This window comes from Manis pentadactyla, chromosome 9, assembly GCF_030020395.1.
Source record: "Manis pentadactyla isolate mManPen7 chromosome 9, mManPen7.hap1, whole genome shotgun sequence".
NCBI classification, from domain to species: Eukaryota; Metazoa; Chordata; class Mammalia; order Pholidota; family Manidae; genus Manis; species Manis pentadactyla.
The window spans coordinates 68220435-68243192 of NC_080027.1; the positions used below are offsets into that span (position 1 = coordinate 68220435).

General features: G+C 36.8%; 1 protein-coding gene across 1 annotated transcript; it reads right to left on the reverse strand.

Moving 5' to 3' along the window:
- Positions 1–12747: 12747 nt before the first annotated feature.
- LIN7C (lin-7 homolog C, crumbs cell polarity complex component) lies at positions 12748–22517 on the reverse strand. Its single transcript, XM_036879061.2, has 5 exons — positions 22394–22517; positions 19186–19304; positions 18844–18915; positions 16734–16943; positions 12748–16130 (listed from the first exon to the last, which is right to left on the reverse strand). The coding sequence occupies exons 1-5, from the start codon at positions 22428–22430 to the stop codon at positions 15975–15977; spliced, it is 594 nt and encodes a 197-aa protein (XP_036734956.1). The 5' UTR covers positions 22431–22517; the 3' UTR covers positions 12748–15974.
- Between the last annotated feature and the right edge of the window lie 241 nt (positions 22518–22758).

The following is a 22758-nucleotide window of genomic DNA, read 5'->3' on the forward strand; positions in this document are numbered from 1 at the left end:
TATGCAAATCACTTAGGTACATGCAAAACTAACCCTTATCCCGGAGTGCCATTGGACCGGGGAGGTCTTGGACTCATTACTATGCAAAGAGGGGAGCCGCCACTGGCCAAGAGTAGGACCAGAGGGGCGTGTCTATCGGGCGTGAGTGACAAGGTGGTGGTGGTTGTGGTTCAAGGCAAAATCCCTGACTTGGCTCAATTTGCATGGCAGGTTGTGGATTGAAGGTAGAAGGATCTGAAGAGGTGGAGGTAGTTTTTCCCTCCCGCTTTGTCTTCTTTCCTCTGCAGAAATTGGACCTCCTAAATTGGATGACCTGAAACGCAGAACTTCCCTCCAGCATTCAGTTTAAGTTTCAAATGACTGTCCACTGTTTCAAAGAGCCAAGATTCTGAGAGCTGTGCAAACGGAAAAAAGATTTTGAAGAGGAGGGGAAAAGTCTCTCTTAAAGCCATGTAAATATTTAGGTTTTAGCTCTACACTAAATTAAAACAATGTACCCCCACAAGCCTCCCATTTAACCTAGGATCTTTATACCTATTTTGATATGTGCTTTTGATAAGTCCTAGCAATTAACCATCTACAATACAGACTTTTGGTGACTGCAATTCAGACTGCCTTCTCACAAATGTTAAAATCCTAAAACGCAGGCATCTTGTCAAAGAAGATGATGTGTCTGAACACCGGACAATTTCTCCACACAACAAAGTATTTGAGTGTTAGGTGACTACCACTGAGAAGCCAGCACCAATTTTGGTGTTAGGTAATTATCAGCATTCCTTCCTCTTCTGGACTTTTGTGGCTTAACAGAACCTATAGAATCATTTACTTCTCCAAATACTGGTTTATGCACACCTCCTTTTGTGCCTTTTATTATGCCTTTGGGTTGGTTTAGTCTATTTTAAGAGTCATTTTTCATAAATACTTAAAGGCAGACAGGGTTAAAAATGTCACTGTCATAAAGTTGATTACTCATGTCCTGCAAGTAAAATTAAAGAAAATGGAAACAAGTTGGTGCAGACCTAAGAAGTTTAAAGTGAACCATTTCCCTCATCTTTGTATTCAAGAGTTTAATCTTTAAAAATAGAGACCATACAGGCCCAGGACTAACATACAAGACATTTATTTACATGCTAGAGTCAGTAAATACAGATATGCCTTCATTTCAGGTTTTAGGAATGACGTGTTTACTCTAATTATGGGTCTGAAAGATAGATGGACATCCCTCCTGTTTTATAGATAGGAAAGCTGAGGCTCTTGGATACTGTACTGTGCCTAGGGTCATCATAGAGGAACTCTAGTACTCCTGGATCCTTGACTGGTGTTCTGCCTTTGGAGGTTGCCCTAAATTGGCTTTCATCATCTTAATCATTTCCATTATTTTCTAGCAACTCGCATAAAACAAGTGAAGTGAGGAAAAATTGTAAATTTTGTTTCTTTCATTGATTCCTTTAAGATCTCTCTGTTATAATAATGCTGAAAGAGAACAGTTTCTCTTGTCATATCATTTCCCTCTGCTTTTTAAAATTAGTTATGTTATACTGATTGATTTTATTTTGCCCAAATAACCCATTTCCTTTATTATAAATTAACAGTTTTTAAGTTTTCAGTAAGCATGAGAATCGCATGCAAAACTTTTTATTAAAAATGCAAAGTGATTTAATAGCCCTGGGTGGGGCCTAGGAAACAGTATTTTGATGCACATCCCATGAAAGTGATACGGGTGGTCCATAAACCATATTTGGATAACTTTATTATTTGCTTCCAAGGAATAAAATCTTAGATTAGGGTTGGCAATTTAGATGAAAGGACTTGGATTTTGGAGAAAGGAGAGATGTAGATTTTACTGAAGAAAAATTCCTAGTGTCCACCAAATGTAAGTAGGAAAGAAGGATTCAGATTTGCAGCTTGTCCAATAGACAAAATATCAGGAACAAAGGACTTGGGTAGAGAAGCAGCGTTAAAATCTATTAAAGTGTTAGTATTTCTTACAGTTGCTACATTATATGTGCTTTGCATTAAAGACACATTGGCCAATTTGTCTTCACTTCTTGGATAAGATGTCCCAAAATTGCAGAAAAACTAATTTTTAAGATATTATGCCAGATAATTAGAGGACAATGGTCAGCTCTTACATAAACCATAAAGACCTAGAAAAACATCAGAATGAAACAAAAGTTGGTGGAAAGAAAAAAATCTTAATAGATATTCTGTCTCCAGACTGGGTCTTCTCTTCAGTTTTTCATGGCCATGGACGAGTAAATTGTTGCATCCACAGAGGAAGGGGAGCCTGGCTGATACACTGCTACACACACTGCAGGGTGCTTTTGGGCAATGGAGAAGGTAAATGCCATTGGGTGATGCTCACCTTAGGGCTTTTGTGGAGAGGGCACAGGCTTGTTGACTGGTGGAGAAGCTGGACTTTGTCCCCCTCACCCCCTCACCCAGGCACTCTTGTAAAGAACTTGTACAAAGGTATGCAGAGACCCTACTCTCTAAATAAATGGGCCAAAGAAACAAAACCTGGGAGATTGTGGGGGCTCTCCACACAGTCTGTAATGATTGAATTAAAGGTCCTGAAACACAGAATTTCACTTAAGAAATATCTCCAATTTACAAAAAGAACAAAAATCTGAGTTCACAGCAAGCAGTTTAAGAAATAAAATGTTACAAATGTAGGTGAAACTCCTTCCCTTTGTACTCCTCTCCCTGGGAAGTAAGCCCTTTGTAATTAATTCCCATGTATATTCTCATGCTTTTCATAGGTGTGTATCCCTGAATAATACATTGTATATTGTTTTTCATTTGTAAGTAGTATCATACTATACTTTTCTGCAACTTGTTTTTTCACTCAGTATGTGAGCAATCATGAGATAACATGGCTGCGTTTAATTTATTTTCATTACTATATAGCATTCCATATAAACAATATACCTATTATTTACTTATCCATTCTATTGTTAAAATAAGTATTTCTTTTTCTAAGAAGGTTACCATGAACATTCTTATACAAGTCTCCTTGTTCATCTGCCAGTTTCTCTAAATTATATTTTCTTTTTATACCTGATGTGCATGTGTGTCAAGGAGTAGAACTGCTGTAGATTACATGCACTATTATTGGATATTGTTAATCTTCTTTCAAAGATGACTGTACTTATTTGTGCTTTTGTTAGCAGAGAATAAGAATCCCCATTACTCTACATCCCTGCAATATCTGATATTGTAAGACTCAAGTATCTGCAAATCTGATGCATATGACATGAAATCTCAGTGTAGTTTAAATTTGACTTTCCCTGATTACAACTACATTTTTTAATATGTTTACTGGACATTCCAGTGTGCTCTTCTGTGCTTTTCCTAATCATTGCCTTTGCCTGTTTGTTTTCTGCTGGCTTGTTCATATTCATTTTTATTGTTTAGGGTCAGATAGTAAATATTTTGGGCTCCGTGGGCTATATGGTCTCTATCACAACTATTCAACTCTGCCATTGTAGCATGAATGCAACCATAGATAATACATTAACATATAGATGGAGTGATGTTCCAATAAAATTTTTTAGGTAAGAACAGGTGTTGGACTAGTTCTGGCCCAACATATAGATGGAGTGATGTTCCAATAAAATTTTTTAGGTAAGAACAGGTGTTGGACTAGTTCTGGCCCATGGCCATCTTTTCCCAAACCTGTTTAATAGGTGCTAACCCTTTATTGAAGTCTGATTATTCTTGAAAACTATTTGCAGGATCATGTGAAATTTGGAGGGACCCACTTCCCTTCCAACTTGAGATCAATACCTTGAAACTTCTGGTCTCTTTAGTGAACTCATGCTGAAGATTACATTGCAGCATGAGCCCAAAAGAGCTCATTACACACTTAAAGATTCCCCCTTTCTTTAAAGAATGGCCCAGAAGGAGTCTTGGACACTTAGGGTTTACCTTACTTTCCACCCAAAAGGCGCTCAAATATTTTTTACTTGAATGCATTCCATGACCTGTGAAAAACAGCTTTTAACTTCATAAAAGCATAGGTACCAAACCTACCACCTGAAATTAGAAGCTCAATATATATATATTAAAATATATATGTATCTGTATATATACACACACATACATAACTATGGCTGTCTCTGTGTACATATATACACATAAACATTTCAGAACAAGATAGATTCAGGGAATAAAAAAAGAATATCATGCTCATCAGATAGGTGATATGTACCTACTCTAACACAAAGAATGCTATTTGCAATTGGAGCTTTGGGATTGAGGAAATTCCACATTGGGCCCTAAAAGCTTCCAATCTTTCTATCCCAGTTTTAAATAGGTACTTTCATTCACTTGTCCTTTTCTTCTGTGTCTCAGTGTCCCTAAAGTGGTCCTATTGTGCACAGGAAATAGTATCTATTTTTTAGGAATAATTTAAAGTACAAATGATTCTTTTGAAGCACAAAAAATAGCAACGCAAAATTGCTGACAAATTAAAAACATCCTTTTAAGCTGCACGTGGGGCCAAATTTGGGCTTCTGGGCCCTCTTTCCTCTACTGTCACCTATGCAGAACTGCTGGATCTTTGGGATGTGAGGACCAACACCCTTGAATCTTTCCATGTTACTGACTGAAGACCAATTCCTGAACCCAGCCCTTTTCAAAACATCACCAAAAAGTTTTAGTCTCCTGACCTGGGTGGATACCCAGGAGTCAGATTTCTTTTTCAGAACTTCTGAAGACCAATATTAACCCCAAATTTCAAAACATATGGGTAAAATACCAGAAATATTTCCCTATTTATGCCTAATCCTTTCTAAATCTGATTTTCTTTTTTGATTTTTTTTCTTTCAGATCTAACCCAGGAGAATGAGACTCAAGGTTCTAAATTACAGAAAAGCATGTGGATCCCAAGATCTGAGTATATAAGTAAACTACTAGCAAGAAACTGAACTTGGCAAGCGTTAAATGAGTGTTAAAGAAACCAGACATTGTAAGAGGTAGAAAAATAAAGGAAGGAAAATCAGAATAAAAATCCAGGAAGATTACCACCTAGATATGCTGAGACTTTGTTAGGAACAAAGCATTAACACAAAGTTCAGTTACAGGATGGGATTCCTTTTCACTCCTTCAAAATTCCAAGTAAAATTTTAAACATTTTAGAAAGACCACAACATAAGACCATACTTCAGAGAACCACAGTGCAAAATCTGTGCATCCCACAGAAATGTGCATATACGAAATGTGCTTGAGGTTGGGGGTGCAAATGGCTTGGGGATTATTCTGCAGCCACTACTAAAATATCCTGGAAAGCTTTCCTTTGTCTACATGAACATATTTAGAAAGAAATACAGAAAAGAAGGCAACAAGAGATTTTAGACTCCAGAAGAAGCTGTGAGAGGATAGAGAGAAGCAGACTTGACATTCTGTAATTGTCTTTCTTTTTCTGACCTGTGGGAATGTAATACTGTCACAAAGAAAAAAAAAACTCAGAAACACCTTTTGGGTAATTCAGAAACCCTTCTGTCTACTGTGACTCTCTTCAAAATAGAAGTGGCAGTCAGAAAGAAAATTTTAAAGTTTTGAACAAGTTTAAGGTCTTTAAAATAATTTTCAAAATATAAAAAATTCTGAGGCAATGTTTTTAAAAATATAGGCAAACTACCAACCATCTATGATTTTCAAAATTACTTTGGAAAGGGGGGGCACAGCAAAGACAGCTATGGAGACTACATCGTGGGTGCTGGGCGTCAGGATGGTGCCAAAAACACTGTTCTTGGGGTCTGGTTGGCAAATCCTGGTACTACTGATTAAACTCTTTTTTCCCTCATGTTAGTGTTAAATTATCATATGGATTCAGTTCATAGAACACTGTGAGGAAATTTTAAAAATATTTCAGTGAGATAGAGCATTGGAGGACCTTGAAATGATAAATACATTATAGTAACTCCATCCTATATATTGATCTGAATAACTCCTTATATTTCAAAATAACACAAACCTGTCAAGCTTTTCAACTTTCTTTGGAATTTCTTTTTCAAAGGATATTTAGTACGCACCTACTCCTCAGAATCTACTCTGATAGGGACTGAAGAATTTAATGCAGGCCAGTCTACAGGTTAATCATCTGAGGACGATTTTTTAAATTATTTAAAATCTGTCTTTTTAATTTCATGGAAAAGAGAAAAGGCTTGACAAATTTTGTGTCTTACAAAGCAAGATAATCTCAATGCCTCAGATGGTCTTTGGTTTATTTAAGGAACTTGCCATGCTCCCTCCTGAAAGCACTTTTCTTTTGATCACACATCCTGTTTGAGCTTGGTGAAGGTAACTGCAGATGCAGAGCCTACTGAGCCTACTTCATTCTTAGTAGAAGGACCAGAACAGTACTAAATCCATTCTCCATCCCCCCCAGTCCCTGAAAACCTATTTGCCCTAGATAGATATTCATGCAATCTGATAATTTATATAGATCTGTTTTGTTTTCTTTTAGGGTGTGTTTGCAGAGTTTTCTCTCCTCATTTACAAAGCTTTGAATTTTATAAAATATGTTTAAATAAAAATTCTGAGTATAAAAGAAAAGCTCAAGTACATTTCCACCCCCCCCCCACTATGAAATAATTTATTCTCTCACATAATAAGGCCTCAGGGCAGGTTGACTCAGCTGCTCAGTGGCGTCATCAAGGCCCAGGTTCTTTCCATCTCTTCTCTCTGCTCTCCTCAATGTTGGCTTCATCCTCAGGTAGTCACAAATGGCTGCAGCAGTTGTAGGTTCTAGAGAGGTGGTCACTGTGTGCCATGCAGTGTCACAGGGAAAATACCAGAGTGGACCAATGGCATAAGACAGCAACAAGCAGAGTACTTAGGCTATGACTAGATTATATATCCCAGGGATGGGTGAACAGAAGGCATGCAGAGAACAAGGTAGGGGAAAGGGTGCAGAGCTTCCATGCCCTCTCCAAGCATGCCACTCTCCCAGCATTTCCACCTCTTCACCCACCCAGAAGCCAGATGAGGTACATTTTTAAGCTTAGGCCTGATCTTTAGTTAACAAGACCTGCTAGAAAATTCTAAAATAGAAACAATAGCACTTTGGTGCCACCTTGTGGTAACATATTAAAAGGTAGGCCAAAAAAAGGTGATACCTACACAATATAATCTGAGATTCTATGCATTTACAAAAAGCAAGTGAGAAAAGGAGGTGTTACCGACTCCTTCCCTCCATAATCAGATTTAAAAGAAAAATATAATAAAATTACAATTCTGCCAATATTTGAAAATTTTTAAAATGTCTTAAATGGTTTAAATTTTTTATTTTAATTTGGTTTCCAGCCATTATGCTCAAAGAATTGCTTGTATGTTCATGTTTGTAGCTGGCTTTGAGGACACCACACCTTCTAGGTCTTACTTCTATCTCAGTGGCTACTCTTAACTGCTTCTGCCCTTGAAAACACATGCAAGACAGAGTGAGAATCTAGTTTGTAAATCTGGGAGGAAATCTCACTTCTGCCTTTGTCTATCTAGGGAGTAAGCAAGCTCTGCCCCATCAGGATGGGTATTATGAAAATTCATTTATTGCCCAGAGTAGGGGTGTCAGGCTTGCTAATATGAGAAGCACATTTTCTTCTCGAGACTAGATAGTACACCTGCCCAGTCTTTAACAAAAAGTAAGCTCCATGAGGCAAAGGTTTTTTTTTTCTCCTTGTACTCTTATGCCCTAGAATATGACTGGCACATTGTAGATATTCAACAAGTATTTGTAGTATAAATGAATAAATAATAAAGGTGATATTTTGGTCCCCATCTACTAACTCATTTGTTTTACTTCCTGCCATATTCAGAACCATTCTGGGAAATACTGTTTATTGGGTCCTACAAAAACCCCAACTCCTCAGATATTTCACGTGGGTGACTTCAGTTCACCCATTCAGTTTTCTCTTCAAATGTCATTTCCTCAGAGAGGCCTGTCCTGTCCTTTCTTCCTAAACTAGCATTCTTTCATATTGTTCTGTCAATAAGTATGTGCCTACTGTGTGCAGGCACTGTTCTCAGCTCTGGACATATGATAGAGAATAAAACAAGAGTCCTGCCTGCCCTCAAGAAGCTTATGATCAGGGGTAGGGAGTGGCCTACAAGAGAGACAGATACAGATCAGCAGCAGGGGAAGGGGATTTCAGGCAGAGGGAACAGCAAGTGCAGGCCTGTCATGTTGGAGATGGAGAAAAGAGAGCATGAGTGAGGGCTGCAGAGGCAGGCAGGAGCTGGGCCACACGGGCTGGTGCTTAGGTGTTCTAACGAGTGGAGAAGCCAGGTTCATCACCACACAGACTGTGCTTTACTTAGTTATCCAGTGCTAGCAAATTAGTGAGCTGTAGTAAATTAGTGCTATAGTGACTGTAAGCATTATGGGAAGCACATCGGGTGCTGTTTGGAGGTTTCGAGGAAAACTACAAGCTAGATGCTCAGATATGGTGGGCCTGTGTCAGCCAACCCAGTATGACAGGGGACTGTGGGATCACTGGTTGTGAAACTTGACAAGTGATTTCATATCCAAGTTTTATTTTCCTCATGGTTCTCCTACCCCTCAGTCCTGCTGGACATTGTACACTCATCATGACCTGAAAGATCATTATTCTCTTGCTTTTCTGGCTCTCCCAGAAATGAGCTCTTTATCAGCATGATTTGGTCTTGTTTATGCTGTATTCTAAGTATCCTGCCTGGGGTATAATGGACATTTAATAAATACACATTGAGTTAATGAATTAATGAATTTTATGATTTCTACCAAGATGAGACTCAAAATCAAATTCATTTTATTGAAATGAACAGAAACATAACTGCCAACTTTCTTCTTCCAATTTTATCACTGTCATTTCTTTCAGTTAGTGCCTTCTACCATTCTTAAGCAACTATTAAAATGCTTTTTATAAAAAGTTTTTTGCTATGGCTGTAATTCACTTAAATTGCTGTTATTTCTATAGCATTTATAGTTAACAATTTTTAAATTGTTACAACCTACTTATTTCTAGTTTGTGTGATACAAAGTATTCCAGGAGGTAGAGTGGTTTCAATGTGCTCGTGCAATTTAATAGAATAGTAACACCTATATTCTGGGGAAAAGATGCCAACCCGAAAATGTCCAAGTGAATATGATATAATTCACTGTTTCTTTTTTTTCTCTGACGTAGGACTCTAGCTCAGAAAACATCTAAACAAAAAAAAGCACCTCAAAACATAAGAAAATAAAATAAAAGGAAAAAAATTAGTTGGAGGTGCACTTGGCATTGGGGTAAATGAACACATATGAAAGCAAATTTGAGATTTAATCTTGGTTACATTGGTCAATAACAGTGTTATTCTGGGAAAAAAATTTTTCTGATAATGTCCAAGTGGGATAACCACTATCTTGCGTGATTTTAAGGATTAGGTCAGTGCCTAGTAGATGCCTAATGAAAGGCAGCTATTATCCATATTCCTGATACACCAAATGCTTCTTTCTGCAGTTTATCATATGATAAAAATCATTCATGTCAAACCAATAGCATCTTAGCATCACTAAACCTTTAGAACATGAATGGACTTCAGAGATCATTTACAAGAGATTTTTGAAACTACCAGGCTTTAGGGCCTGGGAAAGGTTAAGGGGGCAGCCTCAGGTTCCCTCCTTGAACCAGAGTAGTTCTGGTCACTACATATTAGGCTTTGGCTGAAGAGAGAAATTCCCTAATGAATAAAAAAAAAAAAAATTGGAAACCACCTATCCCCCCCCTTATGCCATCAAGGAAATTAGAAGTCAAGGATCATGTTAAGTGGCAAAATGGTAACTTAAACCTAGTGTTCTTCCACTATATTATCTCATCTGTTAATACTTCCTATTTAAAATTTCACAGCAGGTATTTTAAAAACTAGATCTTCGTCAGCAGTGCATAGCTCCTCACGTAGCTCTGGTGGTTGTGATACCCAAGTAAAGAAACCCTTCATTCTTTTTCAAAATCAGATATTAATATTTTTACATACACCAAAATATTAAAGCAGTTTTCATTGTCATCCTCCACAAATGAACTCAGCATGTTAACAGTGGTGATAAAAGATTGACAAAGGTATTATCTCTTTAGTATCTTGGTCCTTTCTTGGACATTTATTTTAACATCAAGATCAGCTGACTAATTCTGTGCCTAACATACACCCATTGTTGTTACTGCTTTTATATGGTTCCAGTGTAAGTTCTTGTTCTACCTGTGGAATTATGGAAAGTAAGCTACTTCAACAAGACATATAACGAATCACCATGCTGTTTTCGGCACTGTGCTATGTGATAGAGGTACAAATGTAAATGACACACTTGTGATTCTTCTGTCATGGAACTCAGGAAGACACAATTGAGCACGTAATAAAAACAAGGTATTGCTGTATTAACAGAGGATGAGAAACCTACCTTTAGATGGAGTGGACAGAAAGCTTAACAGAGGTGGTAGTTTCAGCTTATACCTAAGTGAGGAGCAGCAAGCCAGAACAGAAGGAAAGTCTTCCCCTTCCAGCAAGGGGAATTTGGTGTGGAGTAGAGGTGGGGCAGGGGGATGAGATGAGGCTTGAGAAGTGGAGAATGGATTATGCAGAACCTTTTCAATCATGCCAAGATACCTGGATTGTATCCTAAATAAAATGGAAAGTTTTAAGAATGGAGAAGATAATCAGTTCTGGTTCAATTAATGCTTTGCATCAGGCATGTGGACCATAAGGAATAAGGAGCCAGCAAACCTTGACAGGGTAAAATACCCCTGGCTGAGGGCAAATTCTCACCACATTCCAATTGGAGCAAGGGTTGCTGGCAGAAACATCTCTCTCCAAATAAGGTTACATCCTAAGGTGCTGGTGGTTAGGACTCCAACAGCTATCTTTTGGGCGGGGCAGGGGGAGCACACAATTGAACCCTAACACCTTAAAATGCAAAGTCAAACATTAGCATCTAAACTCTGGGATTAAATGTATGTCAAATAAGAGATATCAGAAACAAAAAAATGTCCCCTATTTCATGCTTGCTGATTGAATTTATTTGACAAGTAAAAAAAAAGACTGAAGATTTGGGTTTTTGTTACTCTCTGATGAAACGAGTTACTTGCGACAGCTGCCATATACAGGAGTTTATCTGCAGCCAATGGCTAAATTTTCTTCTTTTTATCCAATTGGTTAGAACAATTCTGTAGAAATTGCTAGCAAATTAGAACTTTTCCACACTTCCTCTTCTAAAGAAAACTTTTTACAAGAACCAGACCTCATGTCTAAAATGTACTTTTGTAGTTGATGAGAATTACAAGTTCTTTCACATACCTTGTTGTTGACATGAAGCATGTCTTTTTTTAAAAAAAATCTTACACTAAAAATAAAATTTACAAATGGGTTCTGTATGAATTTACCTTTTGCTCTGTATATAGAATTAACTCTTAAAAATTTCATCAGGTGGAGGTTATCTGCCACCAAAGAAGTAACTGTACAAAAAATTGGGTCACTACTTCATTAAAATCAGAGTAATTGATAATAACAGCAAAACTGAGATTTAGAGAATGGGTATTCTGGTTTACTAGAATTTTGAAGAAATTGAGTGCAAACAATAATTGCTTGTTTACCCCTTGTTGCTTGGTACATTTTCATACTTATTAAAAACTCATGATGATGAGTGACACCCTGCATTATTTGACACATTCTAGCAATCCATTGTCTAGTGCTAGGCTACACCCTTCCTACAAATTATTTCTGAATGAACAAATCCCTTACTTGGACTTACGATTTTCATTCTGAATGTGGCCTCAATCCTCAACCCCAAACACCCCACTAATTTTAGAATTCCATGAGTTTCTTTCATCAGAGTAGACAGAAATCTGAAAATTTTTTATACATCTTTTTCCTTATAAAGTTTTCAAGCATAATTTAAAAGTCATCTGTTTCCCGAACTTGATAATTTTAATTGGCCACAATGTCTTCCTTTAGATAATAAGGTCCTGAAGCTACTTTACATGAAAATAATAGCAAACACAAACAGCACTTACTATGCCAGAGGCCTTTCTAGGAGCTTTTACAGATAAGGATGTAACAGTTACAGGCATTCATTCTTATTACTCAGGACAAATGAGGGAACTAAGGCACAGAGAAGGTAAGTACTTAAGCTTAGGTTACACAAGACTCAACCCAGGGATGTCAGGCTCCAAATTCTGTGCTCAGTCACATGCCATGATGCCTGTCCCCAAATTACACAAGAGAAATTTTTCTGTAGTTATATTTTATGAAAGACAAAGCAAAATAGAGGATTTAAAGTTTCATTCCAGCAACCACCAGACTGTTTCTACCTCATTTACAAGTTATTTTATACATAGCTTTCAGAAACACATTGTGTGGTTATACTGATTTTTTTTCAAGTCCAAAGAACAAGAACATATTACAAATTTATTTTAAACAAGTCTTAGAATCAGTATTAAACTGGGAAATGAAGTCATCTATTGAAAAAATATTAAACCCATTTTTGGGTATTATATTTCTTTACCTCAAACTAAAGAATTAAAGTAGAAACATATTGTTTGCTAATATTTTTTAAACTATGTCCAAATACCAATTAGTTTAGAAGGTCTTGAAAGTTAATGAGCAAGCAATTTGTCTTTTTCCATTACTTAACCATCACCTAACTGCAACACCCTTTCAAAAAACATCATTAGTGAAATTTTGGACAATAAAAAGTAAAAAACTATATTGTTAGCAGAAGAGACAACAAAATATAAGTTAGAAAATTTGTAAACACACATTTATTCAGGAAATACAATGACCAGAGTCCTTGATATTCAATGATCATTCCACACTATAAATCACATACAAGTATTCTCTGAAGTCTACATCAAGTCATGCTGACATTCTTTTCAGATAAGCCATAGCCATCTCTATTAAATGCCATTATATCCATTTATGTTGTAAACAAAGTACTTAAAGCCAAACTACTTAAGTACTCAAGCAAAATAACTCTAAAAATTTAGAAAAGGAAGACAAAATTTTAAGAAATATCTGAATTATCAAACCCCAAAGAATTAAGCCATTATAATCTAGTATTATACTAATGGATAAAGTGGTCATCTTAAGATATCAATGATGTATTTATTATCTGCAATTTCTAAACATGCTTTCTCAAATAATAAACATTTCTTTAAGTTTTAAAGGCACGGGGGGGCAGAAAGGTGACAGACATTAAAAGTTTACTCTTAAATTACTGGCAAATTTTATTTTAAAAAAAATGAAAAGGTGGACTAATTACTTCCTAAATAAGGAATGTCAAGTCTTTCATTACTAAAGAAATTACTAAGAAATACAACCAATTACTATATTTGCAGCTACATAATGGTAGCTATAATTTCAATCGTTCTATTCTGATAGTTCCAAACAGAGCCCAGTGTAATTACAACATTTTATAAAGGGGGAAACTAGTGGGCCTCTATCCTACATGTCCTTTAGAACCACCTGGAAAGCTTTAAAAAATAAGCACCTAGATCCACCCTCAGATAGTCTGATTCAGTTGGTGTGGCACAGAACTCAGTTTTTAATGTTTTGCAGGGTGTTCTAATATGCAGCTAAGGTTGAGAATCAATCAACCCATTTTTAAATATGAAGAAAATAAATGGAAATTGGAGATGGAGGATAATTTTAATTTAAAAGTAAAAAACCTACTATAAACTATGTGCCTAGTTATATTCATGATTATACATTTATTTGTAAAACAAAATTCCCTTCATTTCCTCAATATACTAGACCACTACTGTGCATCTTTGCCACTGAATGACTGATTTTTCAATGGTCAAGATTTAAAATTCTGGGATATGCTGTGAAAACTGCATTAATGAAAACAAACTACTGCTACTCATGCTCAACAGTAGCACACAAAATTACTGTATTTGGCTCCTTTAAGCTATCCTTATTTTAAGAATTATAAATAAGTGCCAACCCACACAAAGAACAGATTGTGGATTACTGTAGAAAAAAAAAAACCCAGCTTACTCAACTTACTAAGTTTCAACACCAAAAAAGATTTAACTTGGCTGAAAGTTCTGAAACAGCTGAGATACTGAACCCAGAAGCTGTAATTTATAATGAAATGTTGACACACCCTTAAAAGCTACTGCAGCTGTAGCTATACTAAAATAAGATTTCTTCAGGGTTTACTTACCCTATAATGCAAGAACACAAGCATAACAATATTATTACTGCTTTTATATGCACCAAAACCTCTCTTCAATATATAAAGCTCTACAACAAATACCTCTAATAATTTTACAGTTAAATTAAGTCCATACTACTTCTACACTACTTTGGTCTCAATGTTTTAAAAACATCAATTTTGAAAACAGACACTTTTACAACATGATCCTATCAATACAAGCATATTTTGTAGTGGACTAAAGACACATTCAACCATGCAATCCAGTGTTCAATACCTAAATGATAAATAACAATGCTGATTGATTTTATTCTGAAGATCACTGAAAACTGGAATAATCTTTTAAGACTAACAGTAATCACAAACATGCAGAAAAAAGATATGCATTTCTATTCTTCCTGAAGTAATGTTTAAAAATGCCCACTTTTTACACAGGGTCAATAATAATGCAAAATTCCTTACATATTTCAATCCATTATTTTTCATTTGTCACTTAAAAATTTTTTAAACCGTACAAATATTCCTGTAAATTGTGACTGAAAATGAACCTCAACTCTTTAATTTCAGCCTTTAAAGAAGATCTCAGTCACAGTGAAACGCTGAATAGCTGCCTTTCAGTAAAATAGTGACATCCAGTGGACAAATGGAAGTACATCTCCTAATTCCCACCACCATATTTGAATCATTGAAATGAAGATCACATCTCTAAATCCAACAATTTTAATATGGAAAAGTTCCTACTCATTTTGACAGAGTCTGCAGATTCTTATGAGTACATCACCTCATAATTTCTATATATCTTAAATATATTCTACCTTCTTCCTATTAAAATCAATTTTTAGAATCAAGTTAGTAAGAGTGTGTAACTCATTAGGCTAGTGAGGTCAAAGGTTTTACTTTTCCTTCTTTGTTTCTGCTATTCCCCACCACTGGGAAACTGGCTCATCTCTACAAATGGAAGTACCAAAACATAAGAAATATATTAAAATAAAAAGAATAGCATTAAGAAAATTTGCACAAGATGAAACCTGAACCTGTTTTTGCATTTGTAATTTATGACATGTTGTTGAATATAAAGAGACATAATCAGTAATGCTAACAATCAAACCTCTTGCCTCACTGCTCAAACATTATGGAAGAATACATATTTAGCAATGACAGTATCAGTGTTTAAAAACTTACTTGTATAAATTAGTATAAATGAATATTCATTATGTCTAAATAAAAGTAAAAAACTTCCACTGTGCTGAGTTATGATTTACCACTGATTATATATTATGTGTGTGTTTAAAGTACAAAATGCAGTAGTGATGTTAACATTTATAATGTAAGGAACTGCTGTAGCTGAAGTTGCTATGTTTAATTTCTTGGAAAACCATAAAGAAATTTTCCAGGTTAAAAAAAAAGTTAAGCAAAAAAAGAATTGGAGAACAGTTATTTTTAAATAAGCAGCCAAATGAAGAAAATCTTTTTTTCTAAAAGAAGATTAAGAATGTAAAAGTACATTTTAATATTAAAAAAGCATTTTTAAAAATCTATAACAATTTTATGATAAAATCTGCGTTTGAAAAAGGCCTGTAAAAACAGCAGGACAGAATTGCCCTCATCACCTTTTACTTCTTATCAGAAAAAAGAGTATGTATCTCTGGAACAATAAATGATGTTAAAATAGGCATTTATAAAATGGCAAGGAGGATTTCAAGGGAAGTTTCTGTTATTTATAATCACTGGCATTGCAGCCATCAGTAGGTCACAAGGCAAACTTCTCTAGCTGAAAGCAAAATGGAATATAAAGTTTTGAACTGCATTAGGTCTGTTGCCTGCGTTTTGCAGATCTCATTTTCTCAAAGCGTGATTCCATTTCTTCTAAGACCTTGGGTGTATATCGTACTACTAATTTAACTTTTCCTTGGGCTGCTTTCAGAAGTTCTACAGCTTTTTCATGATGTTCTCCTTCAACACTCTAGGGAAAAAAAACACACATACATATACACAATTAGTATCTAGGTTTTGTAACTCATTCAAAATGCAAATGTTTAAAATACATTTAAGCAAAAAATCTTTAATGTTGCATCATTCCAACACTATAAACCTATGAAATAATCCTGCTTTATAATTTCAATCAGTGTGAAATCCTCTACTGAATCATACTGTTTGTAGTCCAGGAACTGGTTTTTAATTTCAAATAGTTATTATTCCAAATATCAATCTATATGGCCTACTATTTCACTAAGTCAGAAGTAAATCAAGCAACTGCTATTCCGTAAGACTAAAACGAGGGTAGACTTCAAATTTAATGTACTGCCTTACCTACCAGAGAACTCAGTTACTTCATAAAAATCACATAAGCACTAGTTTAAATTGGAAAAGATGCAAAACACACTAAAGTGTTTTAAAAAGTATCACTGTACCAAAACATACCACCTAGGATTCCCCCAAAGGATTTTTAAACTACAAAAGTTTCTTTTGGTTTTTCTCCCCTACACACCTTCTGCTTCTGTAACTCAAACACACCCCCAAGTGGTTACAAGGCACTACTACAAAGAGAAGTAAGATTGATCCTTACCACTCCATTAACAGAAAGGAGTTGATCTCCTCTCTTGAGGCCCCCATGTCTATCAGCAATTCCACCTGGAATTATTCGAGATATATAGATTGGAGAGTTTTGTTCTTTGCCTCCCATAATATTGAACCCAAGGCCTTCTTCTGTTTTTGGTAGTTCAACAACTCGAGGATGTGAATGTCCTTCACTAGCAGCAAATGCAGCAACAGTGGCCTGAAAGTACATATTTTAAAATATGACCTTTGTTTACTTCAGTTATTTTTGTCTTTTTTTAAAAAAACACTTTTGAGATACATACTTTTGGTGTTTGAATGTCCACAAATCTCAATGGCAATGAGAAGGTAAGCTGAGTGGTTTTAGACAGGAAGCCTGGGAAGCATACTCTGGGCCTCTGCAGGAAGTACTGAGATTATTTGGGTCACTCCTAGTCCACCCAGTGTCCAGAACTTTTGTGCAGCTCTTGGCAAGCAGGCTTGCTGGGCAGATTAACACTGGAGTACATTAAAGAGAACCCCCACCTGCCCCGCCCACCCCCCTCAGCATGCCAGCAGCCCAGATCTTAGGGCTGGATAGCCTGGCTCCTTCAGGGGCCTTTATTCAGGATACAACCTACCTACATGACACCCTATAAGGATGTACTGATCCTTATATACAGTCATTTGAGCTGCTGTACTATCTGTACTATATACAACATGGGTTTGAACTGTGCAGGTTCACTTACATGAGGATTTTTTTTTCTATAAATATATTAGAACACTTTTTGGAGATTTGAAACAATTTGAAAAAAAAAACACCTTTTCTCCAGCTTACTTTAAGAACATAGTATGTAATACATATGACATACAAAGTATGTGTTCACTATTTGTTATTGGCAAGATTTCTAGTCAACAGTAGACTATTAATAGTTGAGTTTTTGGGAGTCAAAAGTTGTACATGGATTTCAACTGCAACAGAGTCAGTACCCCTAACCCCTACATTGTTCAAGGGTCAGCTGTGTTAAATAACTAACTCATTAAGAAATAACTCAGTATTGAGAAAAAGAGGGCTACATATAGTCAGCATGCTTTTTTATTGCTTTAATTATATACCGAGTTATTACTAAAACCCCACAGAGGATGAAAGAGCGACTTTCTTAGGATTTTCAAATTTAGACTAATCTAGGCTAATTCTACCACAATGTTGAGATTTTTTTTTTTTTAATTCTGCTTTTAAAGGTAACTAAGTAATCTGGTACCATTTTCATGATGGATCAGGATGCATGAACAAAAATGGGAAGGGAGAGAGGAAGGAAGTAAGATTTATTGCATACTGCTAAGTTCCAAGCTCTAAAAGAGGCCCCATGATGGAACTAAGGCTCAGAAATTCAATAAACTATGAAGGACACACTACTCAAGAGTTAAAGCCAAGTTTCTATGTGTTTTTTTTACACTGTTAAAATATACCCATGTCTAAGTGTTCATATTCAACACAAGATTCAGTTCCTGTTGGAACCAGATCGTTTACCTTCTAATGACTAATTCTAGTATAAGTCACCTACTGCTGATGTTAACTTATTCTAACCACAAATGATGCACACTGATGTCAATGCTGTAATTATCTGAGGAAAATACTGTTACAGAAAAGCACATTAAGCCCTACCACCTGAAGCTCTGATGAGCTAACTGACTACTGACATTACCCTTCATTTGAAGAGCTTAGGTAGAGGAGAAAGCAAAGAGCAATCTGGGGAAGTACCCGAGATCTATGTAATTTACTGTGTGTGTGGTTTGAGACAAATAACCTAATCTGATGCTTTCTCAGCAATAATATGAGGATAATTCATACCTTGGAATTTTGATGAAAATTTACATAACTAATGATATAATATGTATATGGTATATAACAACTATATATTTGTGTGCAAGTGTTTTTAATGCATTATGTAAATTGCATAATAGAATACCTTTTGCTAAGTCAATAAAAAAAAGCCGTTTTTTAGTACTTGAAAAGTGTGGTGTACTTTGAAAGATACTATGTTGTTTTTCAAATAAGCCTATCGTGAATCTAATAACTGCAAATTTAAACCTCTCATTTATGAAGAATTCTCTCACTTTTAGTAAATGAAAAAGTTTACCTTTGCAGTTGCATTAGCTCTCACTTCAGGGCTGCTACTGATGTCCACAGTCTCATAGACATGTTCATAAACCTGTAAAACCCAAAGTTATCATTGAAAAAGTTTAAATTTCAGAATATAGCATGTTTGAGTTCTACGTGAAGTTTAGAAATGTGTTAAAACTTTAGGCAAAGTCACGCATCTTTGTAAAATGATTTTCTATTAGAAATTCCAAAAATGAGAGGCAGGTTCTAATGTTTTTCTAAAATTTGTTTTCTTAAGAAATTCTGAACCCAAATTTCAGAGTATTCTCTTACCTAATTAAACTTAAGGTTTTAGTAAATGTTAATTCCATCTACTCACCTCTCTTACGGCATTGCAGAATTCACTTTGAAGAACTCTTTGTAAAGCCTGAAGTTTCTGGGGTGGTACCTCTCCACTCCTTTGCAATTTTTCCAACAATTCAATTGCTCTACAAATATCTAGAGTTAAACAAACACACTCTGAAAAACAATTTTCTCTGAAGATTCTCTAAATGCCTATGTAACAGTGTAGCAGTTATAATTCATTCCTCAAAGACTAAATAGAAAAATGTAGAACACGGTACGGGAACAAAAGTGTGAGCTCTTGTGGGGTGAGGGGAGGGTGTGTTTGAATACACATATAAGGGGTGGGAATACGAAATCAGATAGAAATGCTAAATTTTACAGTACATTAGGAAGAAATACTGATGTTGCACACATGCAAAATCTGGAAAACAGCATCTCTGAGGGACAGAAAAATTGAATATAAAATACTAAATGTCACAAGAAAGGACTGGGGCTCAAGTGTCATAAGGCACATAAACATTGTATTGCTTCAGAAAAACTGCAAGTATCACTGGGAACTATTTAGTAAATAAAAATTTACATATATTAATCAAAGCACTTAAGAGTACAAACACTATGTGCTGGTGAAATTCCTCATTTCCCGAAGTAAAACAAACTATATGTGTAGATATAAACTGCTCAATAACATGCAGTTAGTGGCAGGGACACATTTAAAACAATGGTACAAATGAATAAAATCGCTCTGTTTTCAACTTAGGATCACTAACACTGTTTTAATTAAGACAAGCTCAATCATGTGTTTACAAAATAGAAAAACAATCAGTTTTGTCTGGTCTCAATGCTAGCTGTGTGATCTTGGGCAAGATCCCTGTCTCATTTTCTCCACTGCAAAAGGAAAGTAACAGTACCTCCTTTATTATTATTATCTGACAAATAAGACAAAATGCAAAATACATGAAAAAAGGCCTGGCATGTATCAAGCACAAATGTTATGTTACTTCAGCACTAATTAATCATAAGAAATATTAAGGGGTCTGACACACTTATACAAACATGTTAAGCAAATTAGGCAATTCTCACTGAGGAGTGAGAGGATAAGTGTTTTATGAATTAAGAAATTTTATAAGACTCAGAGTTAAATTGAAACAGTTAATGACTATCTCCACTTTTATTTTTCTTAACTTTTCATACCCCAGAGGGCTCCAGTACCTATTATCCTACTATTCCTTGCTTCCTTTTAAGTGGAATAAGTTCTGAATTTTTTATTACACCAGAGGACTGGAACTTAAAAAAAAAAAAAAAGAATTAATACAACTTTGTATTTGCAGCTGGAAAACTAGGAATAAATGTAGTGAAGAAAAAAATAGACTTTTCAATTTCAGGTAATAAAAGCTTAAACCGATATTAATCAAATGCACTGGAAACAGACTTTCCCCATTCTGCTGTCCCAACAATGGGACATGCTGGTTCATCAGTTATTTTGATATGCAAAGTTACAATATGTAAGCTACACAAAAATTCCCAATTAACAAAAAATGGAAAAAAGTAAAATACTCTTTACTGAACCTAAGCTGTTCCTAATATGTGCTTAAATGTGTTCCACTGAATCATGTTTTGATGATTTAGAAGGCATGCGCAATCTTGAGCACATGCACTAATTTTATATGCAGGACCACTGGGAGTTTACTAGTTTGTTGAACACAATCCTAAATAAGAAACAGGTGATACGACCTGACTTTGTAATGACATACATTATAATTTGTACTGTAACATGCTAAATAGCATCCTCTAGTAATTCATTCTACTAAGGTGCTGTGCATTTTACTGTGGAACTGACAAGAACTCTGAAACAGCAAAAACCAAAGCCATGACCAACAAGGCTAACTGCCAGGGGTGATACTAACTGCCAGGGGTGAGGCTTCCTATGTTGTTCTGCCCTTCAAAATACAAAGAGTGACAATATGTCAGAACCCTACAGTTGGTTTTCAAAGAAAAACCCCTACTCCTGTTAACATTTTTGTTCCCATCTACGCTCAGTGCCTTTGTGATTCGAATGAAGATATCACAGTCTTAGGCCTAAGTGAGCAAGTCTTCCCAGAATAGCTACTCCTCATAAAAAATACTTTAATCCATAGTTTGGGGTGCTGCAGGGAAACAATATCATTAATAAAGAGGCTTGCGCACAGTACACCATAAAGAATAAAATGTGTTAAGTGCACATGTGTGTGAAGATAAGAGGAAAGAGGTTTCTCTCAATACAGTAATTCTAAAAATGTACTCCCTTTTTAGAGCAGAAGTCACTAATATTTGGACTGTAACTGCAATGTTAATATTTGCAAGACATTTTCAATCTCCCTCCTATACTTTACTACTAGTACTACTCAAAATGTTTAGTTTGTACTTCTTGACTCTTACCCAAACTTCTAATATGTTGTGTCAAAAGCCTGCTTGGGATTGTTTGACATGAAGGATTTGGGGAGGAATGAGCAGAATGGTGAAAATCTGAAACAGAATCCCGCTAAGGGCAGAACCACGTATTTTCACTGGCTTTTCTGTCTCTTAATAAACTCAGGATAACAGATTTTATTTATCTTGACAGTCTACTTTAAAAGGCAAGCAAGCCGCCAGTTAGCAGTTGTAGGATGTAAAGAAGGAATAAAACTTCCGAGTATTTTACAATCCACCACTATTCCAGCTAGTTGTGTAACCTTCCCAAGACCAAAGCACCTTCTCCCTCCCTGGGAGGGGCACCAAAGCGAGGAAATACCCCAAGACAAATACAAGTGATGTGATGAAGGTGACGTTAGAGTCTGTGCGTGAGTACGAGGATTTCTAGGAACGTGCTGTGCGCCCAGGACGTGATCTCTGTGTGAAGGCGGGGACCCGGGGCTCGTGCGCGGTCTGTCGGTCTGGGCGCGCGGTGCTTGCCTCCCCGGACGACACGTCCTGAACGCCGTGTCCGCCGCGCGCTCCCAGGGAGCGCCCGTGAGCGCGGGCAGGAAGGGTCTCGCTGCGCTGTGCCCCAGGACTGCCCACGCGAATAGAGGAGAGGTCTGGGTGGCACTCAGGGCACCGCAGGCGCCCTCCGGGGGTCGGCCCCGCGCGGCGACGTCGGTCACCGGCTCCAGCGCGAGACGGCCTGGCACCAGCTCTCGCAGCCTGAGTCACCTTCCTCTCCTCCGGGGACACGGCACTTCTCCACCCCCTCCGCCCACCTCGGTCTCAGCCTCAGCTGCACTCACCCCGCTCCAGCCGCACGGGTTCCCCCAGGGCCGCCATCTTCTCCCTTCGCCTGCAGACCCACAGGAAATGACGAAAGACGCTCTACAGGCGGAAGGGCGGGGCCCGGCGGGTGGAGAAGCGGGTGGGGTTGGCGCCCCCGGGAGTCGGGAGGGCGAGGCCTGGCTGGCATCGCGAGAGCGGGATGGGCGGCCCCAGGCCGCCGGGTGAGGGTGCTTGCTGAAAGCTGGTTCTCCTCTGCGCTTCCAGCAGTGCTGAGGTTCCTGAATACTACTGCATCGCAAGATTGAAAAATTCCCCTTTTCCGACTCTGGTTCCCCGCCCCGGGATTCAAGCCTTATGTAACAAGATCCCTTTTGGAACCCTA